The sequence below is a fragment of the Ranitomeya imitator genome, chromosome 2, assembly GCF_032444005.1.
Source record: "Ranitomeya imitator isolate aRanImi1 chromosome 2, aRanImi1.pri, whole genome shotgun sequence".
Classification (NCBI taxonomy): Eukaryota; Metazoa; Chordata; class Amphibia; order Anura; family Dendrobatidae; genus Ranitomeya; species Ranitomeya imitator.
The window spans coordinates 838,276,890-838,293,664 of record NC_091283.1 but is presented as its reverse complement, the minus strand read 5'-3'; the positions used below and the strand labels follow the sequence as shown (position 1 = coordinate 838,293,664).

Sequence of the window (16,775 nt, the reverse complement as noted above, 5' to 3'; positions counted from 1 at the left end):
TAGAATAATAAGCAGCCCCCTTTGGCTTAGCCCCATCCATTCAGTCATCTGCAAGATTTTCATAAGAAGTATTTCTAAATATTACCCTTTTTACCCAATAATACGATTAGTATTCTTTTAAGATACTTAATGCATACTTATGCATACTCCCAGCCGGGGCTTGTCTAGTGGGCTCAGCCTCGCTCCATACTGGCCGGGAATTTGCATAACTCATACATACCCTCTCGTTCCTGCTCAGAATCCGGCGAATCTCCGCAGCCTTAGTGCTAGTAGTGAGAATACTATAAGTTGATGCAGCATAGTGGAGTTATGAGGATGCAATTTTTGCCCTTACCTCCAGAGGGAGCTCTCCGTCACACTCCCAAGGTTGAAATCATACAGCTTGGTCAGAATAAGAATAACCTGGAAGAAAAAGAGAAAATATTAACTTCACATTCTCCAACAAGAGAAGAAAAAAGTAGATCACAGCAAATGAGCATTAATGACAAGAATTAATGAAGATCAGATGCTACACAAAAAAACATCACAGCAGATATTCCTATGACCGCAGGCATTTATTCTAATCCTCTTGACATTCGGTATCTGACATGTGAGACGTCTGGAGAAATCAATTAAAAGCTGCTAATTCTCTTTACATTTCCACCCGTCTGAATACAGATGGTTTTCCTCGCATCAGGCGGTGACGTGTTTGGTGAAACTGTTGGAGAAAGTTTTCGAGCTTTACAAATGTAATGTTGGCACTTTATGCAGAAAGGGCCTGAATGGGCCCCAAAGAAAATGCCTAAATGGGGTCTTCAAATGTTTGTCACCCAGAAAATAAGAGTCCGATGTCAGCAGGATCTATGTTTGCTAACAATACAATTCCTCCAAAGAAAGTTTGTCCTGCACAGGTTCTCGCTCAACAACACCAACAAAACTTTGGCCTCTTTCCTCCAAGTCCCCCGTAAGCGACTGATTGTCTGATCTGAGCCAATGTGTTACAGATATGTGACTGATGGACATTGTGCCAGCATGAGGCCAGCGAGTGGTGATGTCCTGACTGGAGTTTGCAGGGAGACACACGCTTATGTCAAGGACTGCCTCATGCACGGTGTCACTGGATAGCTGGTACTGATGGGACAGGCACAAAAAAAGGGAGTGCCAGCGCCAAAGTTAGCCGGCGGGGAGGGAGGAAGGAATTGCCTTTAGGATGTACCACACTGGGGCTTAAATAAGGCCACAGAGGAGCATAAAAGAGCCCAGACCTGTCCCCACTTACACAAGAAAGCCACCATTAGACAGATGAGGATTGTCAAAGCAGAGAGTAGTATGGCTTCTTATGTCTCTCCTGTTAAACAGGAGGAGTAGCCCCATCAAAAGAGTCAGGAAACTGATGATTTAGTCTAAATAGGAGTGTGACACCAAAGACAGCAAGATACTGGTGCCTGGTGTGTGAGTGACTGCAGGACATTGCTGCCGGGAGGGAGATGAGCTTGAGTAGAGCGGTGACCAACACTAGGAGTGTATGCTGCAAAGCTTGGAAAGTGACAGAAACTGTTACAAAGTGACGGAGATGCTGCTGAGAGTACAGACTGTCAAAATATATTATCTACCCCTGCTCATTCCTACCTGTTAACTCAAGTAAGACTATTGCAACCACCGAGCTTGTTTCCTCTTGTAGACTATTGTAACCACCAAGCTCATTGCATCCTGTTAGACTATTGTAACCACCAAGCTCATTGCATCCTGTTAGACTATTGTAACTACCAAGCTCATTACATCCTGTAAGACTATTGTAACCACCGAGCTTGTTTCCTCTTGTAGACTATTGTAACCATCAAGCTCATTGCATCCTGTTAGACTATTGTAACCACCAAGCTCATTGCATCCTGTTAGACTATTGTAACCACCAAGCTCATTGTCTCCTGTAAGACTATTGTAACCACCAATCTCATTGCATTCTGTAAGACTATTGTAACCACCAAGCTCATTGCATCCTGTAAGACTATTGTAACCACCAAGCTCATTGTCTCCTGTAAGACTATTGTAACCACCAATCTCATTGCATCCTGTAAGACTATTGTAACCACCAAGCTCATTGCATCTTGTAAGACTATTGTAACCACCAAGCTCATTGTCTCCTGTAAGACTATTGTAACCACCAAGCTCATTGCATCCTGTAAGACTATTGTAACCACCAAGCTCATTGCATCCTGCAAGACTATTGTAACCACCAAGCTCATTGCATCCTGTAAGACTATTGTAACCACCAAGCTCATTGCATCCTGCAAGACTATTGTAACCACCAAGCTCATTGCATCCTGTAAGACTATTGTAACCACCAAGCTCATTGTCTCCTGTAAGACTATTGTAACCACCAAGCTCATTGCATCCTGTAAGACTATTGTAACCACCAAGCTCATTGCATCCTGTTAGACTATTTTAACCACCAAGCTCATTGACTCCTGTAAAACTAATGTAACCACCAAGCTCACAGCCTCTCGTAAGACTATTGTAACCACCAAGCTCATTGTCTCCTGTAACAGTATTGTAACCACCAAGCTCACTGCTTCCTGTAAGACTATTGTAAACACCAAACTCACTGCATCCTGTAAGACTATTGTAACAACCAAGCTCATTGCCACCTGCAAGACTAATATAACCAGCAAACTCACTGCCTCTTATAAAGCTATTGTAATCACCAAGGTCATTGCATCCTGTAAGACTATTCTAAACACAAAGCTCATTGCCTCCTGTAAGACTATTGTAACCACCAAGCTCACTGTCTCCTGTAAGACTATTTGTAATCACCAAGCTCATTGCATCCTGTAAGATTATTGTAACCAATAAGCTCATTGCCTCCTGTAAGATTATTGTAACCAACAAGCTCACTGCCTCCTGTAAGATTATTGTAACCAACAAGCTCATTGCATCATATAAGACCAGTGTAACCACCAAGCTCACTGCATCCTGTAAGACCAATGTAACCACCAATCTCATTACCTCCTATAACACTATTGTAGCCATCAAGTTCATTGCATTCTGTAAAACTATTGTAACCACCAAACTCACTGCCTCCTTTAAGACTATTGTAATCACCAAACTCACTGCATCCTGTAAGACTATTGTAACAACCAAGCTCATTGCCACCTGCAAGACTAATATAACCAGCAAACTCACTGCCTCTTATAAAGCTATTGTAATCACCAAGGTCATTGCCTCCTGTAAGACTATTCTAAGCACAAAGCTCATTGCCTCCTGTAAGACTATTCTAATCACCAAGCTCATTGCATCCTGTAAAATTATTGTAACCAACAAGCTCATTGCCTCCTGTAAGATTATTGTAACCAACAAGCTCATTGCATCATATAAGACCATTGTAACCACCAAGCTCACTGCATCCTGTAAGACTATTGTAACCACCAAACTCACTGCCTCCTTTAAGACTATTGTAATCACCAAGCTCATTGCATCCTGTAAGGCTGTTGTAATCCTCACTGTGAAACTGTTGTATATACATTGGCTGTAAGCCATAATCATCAACATTAACAGAAATAAACACACAAAATAGATCACTCTGTGTGTAATGACTCTATAGAATATATGAGATTCACGTTTTGTATCGAAGAACTGAAATAAATTCACTTTTTGATGATATTCTAATTTAGTGAGAAGCACTTGTATGGGGAAAAAAAGAAAAGGGATCTCCTCTTGATCTTGGGATATAACCCAACCCCCAGAATGAACCTTTGTACCCCTGCATTATGCCCCCGGATGACCCTCGACATGTCCAGTGCAATAAACAGTTAGTTTCTTCCAATGTGAAGCTCCGTGGGCCTTGGAGAGGAGGTCTATCGCTGGTTGACACTATCCCCAATAAATGTGCACTCCAGCCTTATCATGATGGGACCACTCAAGGGCATGACCCTCTAGTCTTGGTATGAAAGCGAGATAGGCATTACCTGGTACCAGCAGGGGGCACCATTTCTATGTTAGCAGTAGGGTCTATGACCGATTTTCTCCAAACACCCAGTATCCATTGTAACCTCCATGTTCCAGCTGTTCTGCGTGCGTCACTGGTACTTAAACGTTCGTTCCCCCTCTGGCGCCATCGTTTTTCTACCCCCCGCCTGCAGATTACATGTGTACGGCCCCATTGAGGCGCTCACTGTCTCTGCCTTTGGTATAAACTCCAGGCAGGCGAGCAATGAAGAAGACACGGATACTTGGTATCAGAAGCCAAATGCGGGTCCCCGGCCATAACGCTGAGTTATTGACAAGATCTCACAGATGTGAAATCTGTAAATGTCCAAAGAAAGTTGCCAATTCCTTTCTCGTTCCGTCCCTGGTCGGCCATAATGAACCAGTGACAGATGCTGGGGGCATTTATCCTTTAAACGGAGGCTGCCTCTCAGCTTAACCTTATTTCCCAGGAGGAGAATCTCCGAAAAAAAACATGAGGCAGCTGACAACCGAAGTGATGGAGCGTCGCCGGGATTACTGGTGCTTAGCATAGGTCATAGGATGCCGATCCATAAGTCAATACTATAGAACTGCGGGAAAAAATAATCCTATAATGATCCTTAAAGCAGCCAACACCTGATGATTGAAGACCACGACTCTGCTGTATCTGGCCGTGCAGCCATTCATGATCCAGGGTACATTACCTATGTTATATCATGGCGTTCCTGGTCTGGAGTCCCTGAACCAGATGGAGCAGACTTATTGCCGCTGCCATACATAATGGAACTAATGCACACTTCTTCGGAAACTTTTTTGCTACATATTTGGCCAAAATCCCAATTAGAGGAATAATTTTTTGCAAAAATTACCTGGATTCTCGAAATAACTACTAATGATCATCTCAAAATAACTACTAATGATCATCTCAAAATAACTACTAATGATCACTTTGCCATTGCCTCAAGCTGCAAAGGATCAAATAATGCTCAGGAGTGCCCTTAAAACTCCCACTTTTGGGGCATAGACTGAGCATTGCCTCCTTTTTTTATCAGTTTTCAGGACTGTTTGTAAGAAAGTGCTGTCCGAGGAAAGTGTAATCCAGCTTGTGATACTTTACTTTCATCCTTCTTTATGGAGGCCATGTTACACTATCCAGCACTGATGAGGACTAACAAGCAAGGAACATCACCTGACCTGCACCATGGGCCGATCAGAGAGTGTCAGTAGCTATACAGCACTCCTTATGGCGGTCTCACATGGTATCTCATGATGATGCTGGTTATTGAGACAAGGGTAGGTGCGGCAGATATATTGATTGATATATCGGATTGAGCTCGGACCAATGTTATTCCATAGGACTGCGCACTTGTCCGATTTATTCCGAGGACCAAGCCAATCCGAGGAAAAGATCGCAGCATGCCTAAGTTTGATTTGACATTCGGATTGCACTCAGCCTTGCAAGTATATATGCACAAAGGACTGCACTCAGATGGCTTCGGACTGCGGTCGGAGGCCGTGGGACTGAACTTGTAGAACCTCGGACTGCACTCCTAGAACCTCGGAATGCACTTGGAGGACATGAGACTGCACTTGGAGGACATGAGACTGTACTGGGAGAACATGAGACTGCACTTGGAGGACATGAGACTGTACTGGGAGAACATGAGACTGCACTCGGAGGACATGAGACTGCACTCGGAGGACAAGAGACTGCACTCGGAGGACAAGAGACTGCACTCGGAGGACATCGGACTGCACTTGGAGGACATGAGACTGCACTCGGAGGACATCGGACTGCACTTGGAGGACATGAGACTGTACTGGGACAACATGAGACTGCACTAGGAGGACATGAGACTGCACTCGGAGGACAAGAGACTGCGCTCGGAGGACAAGAGACTGCACTCGGAGGACATCGGACTGCACTTGGAGGGCATAAGACTGCACTTGGAGGGCATAAGACTGCACTTGGAGGGCCTGAGACTGCACTCGGAGGACATCTGACTGCACTCGGAGGACATCTGACTGCACTTGGAGGACATCTGACTGCACTTGGAGGACATCTGACTGCACTTGGAGGACATCTGACTGCTCTCAGAGGACATCGGACTGCACTCAGAGGACAATGGACTGCACTTGGAGGATATGAGACTGCACTCAGAGGACATCGTACTGCACTCGGAGGATATGAGACTGCACTTGGAGGACTGCAGGGTCCTCTGACTACCCATGTCTGTCTCTGTTATGGGGGTCCTCTGACTGCCCATGTCTGTCACTGTTAGGGGGTCCTCTTACTACCCGTGTCTGTCTTCGTTATGGGGGTCCTCTGACTGCCCATGTCTGTCTCCGTTATGGGGGTCCTCTGACTGCCCATATCTGTCTCCGTTATGGGGGTCGTCTGACTGCCCATGTCTGTCACAGTTATGGGGGTCCTCTGACTGCCCATGTCTGTCTCCGTTATGGGAGTCCTCTGACTGCCCATATCTGTCTCCGTTATGGGGGTCCTCTGACTGCCCATGTCTGTCTCCGTTATGGGAGTCCTCTGACTGCCCATGTCTGTCACAGTTATGCGGGTCCTCTGACTGCCCATGTCTGTCTCCGTTATGGGGTCCTCTGACTGCCCATATCTGTCTCTGTTATGGGGGTCCTCTGACTGCCCATGTCTGTCTCCGTTATGGGAGTCCTCTGACTGCCAATGTCTGTCACAGTTATGGGGGTCCTCTGACTGCCCATGTCTGTCTCCGTTATGGGGGTCCTCTGACTGCCCATGTCTGTCTCCGTTATGGGGGTTGTCTGACTGCCCATGTCTGTCACTGTTAGGGGGTCCTCTGACTGCCCGTGCCTGTCTCCGTTATGGGGGTCCTCTGACTGCCCATGTCTGTCTCCGTTATTGGGGTCCTCTGCCCATATCTGTCTCCGTTATGGGGGTCATCTGACTGCCCATGTCTGTCACAGTTATGGGGGTCCTCTGACTGCCCATGTCTGTCTCCGTTATGGGGGTCCTCTGACTGCCCATGTCTGTCTCCGTTATGGGGGTCCTCTGACTGCCCATATCTGTCTCCGTTATGGGGGTCCTCTGACTGCCCATGTCTGTCACAGTTATGGGGGTCCTCTGACTGCCCATGTCTGTCTCCGTTATGGGGGTCATCTGACTGCCCATGTCTGTCACAGTTATGGGGGTCCTCTGACTGCCCATGTCTGTCTCCGTTATGGGGGTCCTCTGACTGCCCATATCTGTCTCCGTTATGGGGGTCCTCTGACTGCCCATGTCTGTCACAGTTATGGGGGTCCTCTGACTGCCCATATCTGTCACAGTTATGGGCACCTGTGGCCCTCACATTGGACTCACGTGCACCGCTCCCCATTTGCAGCTCATCAGTCATTATAACCTGTGTTGACGCCATTTTTCCTGGAGAAGGATCCTTCACATTGAGAGTCTCCGTTGCTATTTTTGCATGCAGCAATTAGAGCAGATTGGGCAGAGCGCGGCACGAATACGTTACGCGGTCAGGCCGTATTAATATTGATGGCGTCTCACTATGTATGGGCCCAGTGGGCTGCCGGAGATATACAGTGAGATGCCGAGCGCGGCGGCGCTGCCCACCCTGGATTTACTCTTTGGAGCGTGTATATTTTGACCCCCATCTGACATTTCGTTTTCTACATGATAAACTCGCGTCCGAGGCATTAACTATATATTCTGCATGAAAATAAATTGTGCGTTAATGACTTGGCCCCGGCTCAAGACATATTAATGGCCGTCATTAAGCACGGGAACATTGTGTATGGCTGAGGACAGTATCTGGGATTTCCAGCACAAGTCTGGTGGATCGGGGACGCTGAGCGCCAATTAAAGGCCAATAATGCACAGGAACATGGAAACAGGGTCCCACGTGTCCTCCATATTGGGGGCCGTATATTCTCGCTCCTGTAAGTGGACACTTTGTAATCAGCTTATTGTTGGGAGACATGTAGGGATGATCTGGGAGGTTTTATACGTCTTATGTAGTTAAAGGGATCCTGCCATGATGCTTTTACTACTGACTATAGTTATACTGCTGTATAGGTCCTGATGTAACAATAAAAATGATACCCATCTTGTAGGAATCCGATGCCCCAGTCCTGAGAAATCAAGCTTTAAAGATACATGCAAAGGAGCCTGGAAGTGCAATGGGGCGTGGCCATGCACCCAGAAAGTATATCAATACACCCCCAATGCACTTCCAGGCTAATTTGCCTGTGATTTCAAATCTTTGGTTTCTCAATGTTGGCACATCAGATTATTTCCATGCAGATGTAATAGGCTGATAGGTCGCCAATAGCAATATCTGGTCCAACCCCTTTAATAATAAGTGCTATCCACAAGAGCAAACTACCAGAAAAATTAATATATCACATATGCAGATGACTAAATACAGGATTTGTAAATTAGAATTAGAAAAACATGTATGCTTATTTCCAAGAAACAACGCCACTCCATAGTCCCATTCACTTCAGTGGAGCTGAGCTGTAATACCAGACACAACCTGCATACAAGGGTGGCACTGTGCATCTAATCGTGTTATTCTTGCAAAGATCTGGAATCACTTCTAGAGCACAGACATAATCAACCGCAAAAAAAGAAACAGCAGGTAACACAATGACAAAGACTTGTACTCAAGAAGAAACCAATATGCCAAGAACAGTGCAAGGCGAAAGACAAATCCCCATAAATCAGCCTCCGCCCGGCTCCTTTGTTAGCACATTTGGATTCCGCGAGACCTTTCAGGCCAATAAAATTTTACTGGGAAGGAAAATGACTTTAGTTCATTAAACTCTATCTAAAGATCTTACCAAATTTAGATCAGTGAAAGAGGCGTGCGAATGTGGAAGGAGATATATGGGGATGTGCCCAGGCGCGTCCGCGGAAAAGGGGTGCGAGGTCAATGGGAAGGTGCGGAGAAGAGAGGTATAAGGAAAGGTGCAAAGATGGGAGATGGAAGGTGCAGAAAAGGAAGAGGAGAGGTTTAAGGGAAGGTGTGGAGAAGAAAGAGGGGAGGTGTAAGAGAGGATGCAGAAAAGGAAGAGGAGAAGTGAAAAGGAAGGTATGGATGATGAAGATGGAAAGCGTAATAGAGGATGCAGAAAAAGAAGAGGAGAGGTTTAAGGGAAGGTGTGGAGAAGAAAGAGGGGAGGTGTAAGAGAGGATGCAGAAAAGGAAGAGGAGAAGTGAAAAGGAAGGTAAAGATGATGAAGATGGAAAGCGTAATAGAGGATGCAGAAAAAGAAGAGGGGAGGTGTAAAGGGAAGGTGTGGAGAAGAAAGAGGGGAGGTGTAAGAGAGGATACAGAAAAGGAAGAGGAGAAGTGAAAAGGAAGGTGAGGATTATGAAGATGGAAAGCGTAATAGAGGATGCAGAAAAAGAAGAGGGGAGGTGTAAAGGGAAGGTGTGGAGAAGAAAGAGGGGAGGTGTAAGAGAGGATACAGAAAAGGAAGAGGAGAAGTGAAAAGGAAGGTATGGATGAGGAAGATGGAAAGCATAATAGAGCATGCAGAAAAAGAAGAGGGGAGGTGTAAAGGAAAGTGTGGAGGAGAAAGAGGGGAGATGGAAGAGATGATAAAAGAGGGGAGATGTAAAGAAAGGTGTGGAGGATAAAGACGGGAAGTGTAAGGCTATGTGTACACATTGTGGATTAGGCTTAGGAATTTCTGGTGCGGATTCTGCCTCTCCTGGCAGAAAACACACCTGCGGATTTGTTGCGTTTTTTTGTGCGGTTCCGCAGCGTTTTATGTGTGTTTTTGCTGCAGTTTTCTTGCGGATTTGCTGCATTTTTTACCCCTGCGGATTTCTATAATGGAATGGGTACAAAAACGCTGCAGATTCACAAAAAAGAAGTGACATGCTACTTCTTTTAAACCGCAGCGTTTCCGCAGAGGATTTTCCGCAAACTGTGCACAGCATTTTTTTGTTCTCATTGATTTACATTGTACTGTAAATCAATTGCGGATCTGCAGCGTTTCTGCACCGCAAAAAACGCTGCGGATCCGCAGAGAATCCGCAACGTGTGCACATAGCCTAATAGACGATGCAGAAAAGGAAGGGGGGTGTGAAGGAAGGTATGGAGGAGAAAGAGGGGAGGTGTACGAGAGGATGCAGAAAAGGAAGAGGGGAGGTGTAAGAGAGGATGCAGAAAAGGAAGAGGGGAGGTGTAAGAAGTTATGGAGGAGAAAGAGGGGAGGTGTACGAGAGGAGGCAGCAAAGGAAGAGGGGAGGTGTAAGGGAAGTTATGGAGGAGAAAGAGGGGAGGTGTAACAGAGGCTGCAGAAAAGGAAGAGGAGGTGTTATGAAAGGTGTGGAGAAGGGAGGAGGGATGTGCAAGCAAAAAGAGAGGAGGTCCTTTTGGAGGTGCTGGAAAAGGGAGAGGGAAGATGTAAAGAAAGTTAAAGTGGGCCATACAAGAAAGATTTCAATTGGGGTGTTTACTTCTTCCTCTTTTTGAAGTGGACCAATCATAAACAGGCAGGAACAGTCAATACATTTGCTGGAGCAAAGCAGACCTGAGTGTGATTATCTGTAGCTTTTAGCTCTCATTACTGGCAGTCCAGGGCCGCCATCAGGATATTACTACCCTTACTGGTGTTTTGGGCCCGGAGTTCAGAAGCAAAGAGGTGGGGCAGACTTGGTGGGACACACTGGCAGCGTGCGCGCCACATATCAGGAGGGAAGAGGACGCCACTGGACTGTGGCCAGGTAAGAAGAAACTTTCTTTTTTTTTTATCTCTTGCACTGAAAAGCTACAGTATGGGGAACTGATACACGAGGGTCAGGAATAAAACACACGGGGGCCAGGAATAATACACATGGGGCCAGGAATGAGACACATGGGACCGGAAATGAGACACATGGGAGCCAGAAATGAGACACACGGGGGCCAGAAATGAGACACACGGGGGCCAGAAATGAGACACACGGGGGCCAGAAATGAGACACACGGGGGCCAGAAATGAGACACACGGGGGCCAGAAATGAGACACATGGGGGCCAGAAATGAGACATACGGGGGCCAGAAATGAGACACACGGGGGCCAGAAATGAGACACATGGGGGCCAGAAATGAGACACACGGGGGCCAGAAATGAGACACACGGGGGCCAGAAATGAGACACACGGGGGCCAGAAATGAGACACATGGGGGCCAGAAATGAGACATACGGGGGCCAGAAATGAGACACACGAGGGCCGGGAATGAGAAACGCGGGGGCCGGGAACAAGACAAATGGGGGCTGGGAATGATGCACATGGGGGCCGGGAATGAGGCACAAGGAGGCTGCGAATGAGAAACGCAGGGGCCGGGATCAAGACAACCGGGGTCGGGAATGAGGCACACGGGGGCCAGGAATGAAATGCATGGAGGCCTGAATGTGGGAAATTATTATGGCTGTGATGTATTCTATTTTTGAGGATGCTGTTTTCAGTGGGGGGGTTCCTGTTGCTGTGCAGGGCGGCACTGTGTCACTTTGTTCTTCATCTGGTGCAGTGTAGAAAGTGTATTGGAAAAAAAGAGAATTAGAGCAGCACAAAGAAAAAGTCCGGGTGCAGAGCCCCCCAGGCAAATACCAAAACTCAATTATAAAAAAGAAAAGACGGAGGCAGCACACGGTTTGTAGTGAAAAAGAGCTTATTTAATCAGCCCAGAAATCGACGTTTCGGTCCCAACAGGAACCTTTCTCAAGCAGTGAACATGTGAAAGTGCCAGGTATATAAAGATTATACATAATTATAATCATTTGCATTAATCATCATTGTAAGAGCATGTATTTACATTATAATTAACATGCATACAGTGCAGGCAGTGATACAGGAATTATTCATCACATAAAGTGCAGTGCATAGATATAGATAAAGAAGGCATTGAAAAATGTGCATTTGAACAACAATTGGTAATGATAAAAAAAGGTGTACACTGCTGCTCTATATAACACCACAATAGCTGTAGCTTTGGAATCTGCTGCCCCACTTACACATACCAAAGCTCGCAAAATCAACAGACAGCCCTGGCACACCAGCCTGACCAAAGAACTGAGGCGAGCTTCCAGGGCTTCCAGGGCTGCAGAGCGTAGATGGAAAAGATCCCACTCCAACAAGCACTTCATCGCATTCAAACAGTCCCTCACTACTTTCAAGACCACACTTGCCAGAGCTAAACAAACCTACTTCTCATCTCTCATATCCTCCCTGTCTCACAACCCTAAACAGTTATTCAACACCTTCAATTCTCTCCTCCGTCCCCCAGCACCTCCTCCCTCCCCACTCATCTCAGCTGAAGACTTTGCCTCATTTTTCAAGCAGAAGATTGATAACATCAGAGACAGTTTTGGTCAACAACCCCCTAAGCCCTTCCTCCCAACTGCCCAGCCCTCCACCTCCAAAACCAACTTCTTCACCGTTACAGAAGATCGACTCTCCACTCTACTCTCAAGATCACATCTCACCACCTGTGCACTTGACCCGATCCCATCCCACCGCATCCCAAATCTCACCACAGTCTTCATCCCAACCCTAACCCATCTCTTCAACCTATCACTAACAACTGGTGTTTTCCCCTCAAGCTTTAAACATGCCTCCATCACACCTATCCTCAAAAAGCCCTCTCTTGACCCATCCTCTGTATCTAGCTATCGCCCTATATCACTTCTCCCCTATGCCTCCAAACTACTGGAACAACACGTCTACCTTGAACTGTCCTCCCCTCTCTCTTCTTGCTCCCTCTTCGACCGCTTACAATCTGGCTTCCGGTCACACCACTCCACTGAAACTGCCCTAACTAATGTCACCAATGACCTCTTAACCGCCAAGAGCAAGCGACACTACTCTGTCCTCCTCCTCCTGGACCTGTCGGCTGCCTTTGACACAGTGGACCATTCCCTATTACTACAGACCCTCTCATCCCTTGGCATCACAGACTTGGCCCTATCCTGGATCTCATCATACCTAACTGACCGGACATTCAGCGTCTCCCACTCACACACCACCTCCTCACCTCGCCCCCTATCTGTCGAAGTCCCACAAGGTTCAGTCCTAGGGCCCCTGCTCTTCTCCATTTACACTTTTGGCCTGGGACAGCTCATAGAATCTCATGGCTTTCAGTATCACCTCTATGCTGATGACACACAGATCTACATCTCTGGACCAGATATCACCTCCCTTCTAACCAGAATCCCTCAATGTCTGTCCACTATTTCATCCTTCTTCTCCGCTGGATTTCTGAAACTTAACATGGACAAAACCGAATTCATCATCTTTCCCCCATCTCACGTGACCCCCCCAACGAACCTATCCATTACAGTAAACGGCTGCCCACTCTCCCCAGTCCCACAAGCTCGCTGCCTCGGGGTAATCCTTGACGCTGATCTCTCCTTCAAACCACATATCCAAGCCCATTCCACTTCCTGCCGACTTCAACTCAAATATATTTCACGAATCCGTTCATTCCTCATCCAAGAATCTGCAAAAACCCTAGTGCATGCCCTCATCATCTCTCGCCTTGACTACTGCAACCTCCTGCTCTGTGGCCTCCCCTCTAACACTCTCGCATCCCTCCAATCTATTCTAAACTCTGCTGCCCGACTAATCCACCTGTCCCCCCACTATTCCCCGGCCTCTCCCCTCTGTCAGTCCCTTCACTGGCTCCCCATTGCCCAGAGACTCCAGTACAGAACCCTAACCATGACGTACAAAGCCATCCACAACCTGTCTCCTCCATACACCTGTGACCTCGTCTCCCGGTACTTTCCTGCACGCAACCTCCAATCCTCACAAGATCTCCTTCTCTACTCCCCTCTTATCTCCTCTTCCCACAATCGTATACAAGATTTCTCTCGCACATCACCCCTACTCTGGAACCCTCTACCGCAACACATCAGACTCCCGCCTACCATCAAAACCTTCAAAAAGAACCTGAAGACCCACCTCTTCCGACAAGCCTACAACCTGCAGTAACCACCGATCGACCAAACTGCTGCATGACCAGCCTTACCCTCGCCTACTGTATCCTCACCCATCCCTTGTAGATTGTGAGCCCTCGCGGGCAGGGTCCTCACTCCTCCTGTATCCTCACCCATCCCTCGTAGATTGTGAGCCCTCGAGGGCAGGGTCCTCTCTCCTCCTGTATCCTCACCCATCCCTTGTAGATTGTGAGCCCTCGCGGGCAGGGTCCTCTCTCCTCCTGTATCCTCACCCATCCCTCGTAGATTGTGAGCCGTCGCGGGCAGGGTCCTCTCTCCTCCTGTATCCTGACCCATCCCTTGTAGATTGTGAGCCTTCGCGGGCAGGGTCCTCTCTCCTCCTGTATCCTCACCCATCCCTTGTAGATTGTGAGCCCTTGCGGGGAGGGTCCTCTCGCCTACTGTATTCTCACCCATCCCTTGTAGATTGTGAGCCCTTGCGGGCAGGGTCCTCACTCCTCCTGTATTCTCACCCATCCCTTGTAGATTGTGAGCCTTCGCGGGCAGGGTCCTCACTCCTCCTGTACCAGTTATGACTTGTATTGTTTAAGATTATTGTACTTGTTTTTATTATGTATACCCCTCCTCACATGTAAAGCACCATAGAATAAATGGCGCTATAACAATAAATAATAATAATAATAATAATAATAATAATATAGCCTTGTTAATCACATCCATGACTTGTTCCACTCTCTTAGGTAAAGGCAAAAAGATCCAAGTAAACAGCATGTTACAAAGGAACGAAACCTCAGCGCTACTGAGTCAAGGCGCTTTTTAAAGAAAAAATATATACATATATAAACAAAAAAATAAATGTACAGCGGTGTTATAGCATACTTATAGTTCAGTTTTCATCTTGTGTTAATGTACTGTAAAACACCAGAGTCATAAATCTATCATTTTCAAGCATGTTACAAAGGAACGAAACCACAGCACTAAAATATATTCATATAATGATTGCCTTGCGCAGGCGTGTACTACGGAGGACAGAGAATGAACTTCAATCCAATATTGCAGCCAGCATGCAGCCGGCGGGTAAGGAAAGGGTGAATCAAACACCCGAAAACCCCGCCCCTATGGCTGAAAATTGTTCCCTCCAAATTCAGGTGACAGTGTCCCTTTAAATCTTTTCAATGGAGGGAATTATCCCCAAATCACAGAAGGTCCCTTGTGCCAAGAGTAAATATATCTGCATGTTATTGTTCGATCTCAATTTTCAACAAAACAAAAAAGAAGAAAGAAAAAAAAAAAGTAATAAAAACACCTTGCCAATCTATCTGAATGGGACCAGCCATGGACCATGATATTAGATTATATTCACATTTTTCAAAAAAGGAAAACAGTTTTTTTTTAAAACAATTGGCACTAACCCTAGCATAACGAAAAAGATTCCAGCTGAAGCATATAAGAGACACCACAAAGGAGTAACTCATAAAAGAACTAAATACAATTCACATATTTACATGGACATTCCAACAGTAAATCACTAGAACACGATAGATAACTCATCAGTAATTGGATGGCAAAAATTATCAGTACAGATAAAACATCCCAGACAAGAGTCACAGCCAACTATAATTTTTCTTGTAAGAGACATTTATATACTCAATTTTTCTATTATCAGTAAAAAAAAAAAATATTCACAAGGCGATAATCCTCAGCGTCTCTATTACATTTCTTTCTTTAAATGTCCTCAAGTTCATCAATCATATCCTTTGTTTCCAAAGATCTTCAATGAGATGATTTTTAAGTTCAACTTCAATACAAGAAATGTCCTTTACAAGATCCTAAATTTCCATTTGTAAAAGTTCCATGTCGTTAGCAAACTTTAAATCGTTGGATGTAACTGTAATGTAATAAAACGCTTATTGTCGTAGTTATATTGATATGTTTCAAGTATAAGTATATTTATATGTTTCAAAAGTGTATTGGATATTTTACAAAATGTTTTAATAGGATAGAGTAGAGTAGGGCCTAGCCAAACGAGACTACCTTGTCGTGGTGGTGGCTTAAAAAAATCTTTTGGCCGAAACAAAAGCTGCTGGCTATGTATGTGATATACAGGTCCTTCTCAAAAAAATTAGCATATAGTGTTAAATTTCATTATTTACCATAATGTAATGATTACAATTAAACTTTCATATATTATAGATTCATTATCCACCAACTGAAATTTGTCAGGTCTTTTATTGTTTTAATACTGATGATTTTGGCATACAACTCCTGATAACCCAAAAAACCTGTCTCAATAAATTAGCATATTTCACCCATCCAATCAAATAAAAGTGTTTTTTAATATCAAACAAAAAAACCAACAAATAATAACGTTCAGTTATGCACTCAATACTTGGTCGGGAATCCTTTGGCAGAAATGACTGCTTCAATGCGGCGTGGCATGGAGGCAATCAGCCTGTGACACTGCTGAGATGTTATGGAGGCCCAGGATGCTTCAATAGCGGCCTTAAGCTCATCCAGAGTGTTGGGTCTTGCGTCTCTCAACTTTCTCTTCACAATATCCCACAGATTCTCTATGGGGTTCAGGTCAGGAGAGTTGGCAGGCCAATTGAGCACAGTAATACCATGGTCAGTAAACCATTTACCAGTGGTTTTGGCACTGTGAGCAGGTGCCAGGTCGTGCTGAAAAATGAAATCTTCGTCTCCATAAAGCATTTCAGCCGATGGAAGCATGAAGTGCTCCAAAATCTCCTGATAGCTAGCTGCATTGACCCTGCCCTTGATGAAACACAGTGGACCAACACCAGCAGCTGACATGGCACCCCACACCATCACTGACTGTGGGTACTTGACACTGGACTTCAGGCATTTTGGCATTTCCTTCTCCCCAG

General features: G+C 45.7%; 1 protein-coding gene across 1 annotated transcript in view; it reads right to left on the bottom strand.

Moving 5' to 3' along the window:
- The window catches only part of SORCS3 (sortilin related VPS10 domain containing receptor 3), a 770,211-nt gene that overhangs the window by 569,399 nt on the left and 184,037 nt on the right, over positions 1–16,775 (bottom strand). The window contains exon 2 of the mRNA XM_069754246.1: positions 335–402. Within this exon, the coding sequence (XP_069610347.1) occupies positions 335–402 (68 nt within the window). The remainder of the gene's footprint in view (positions 1–334; positions 403–16,775) is intronic.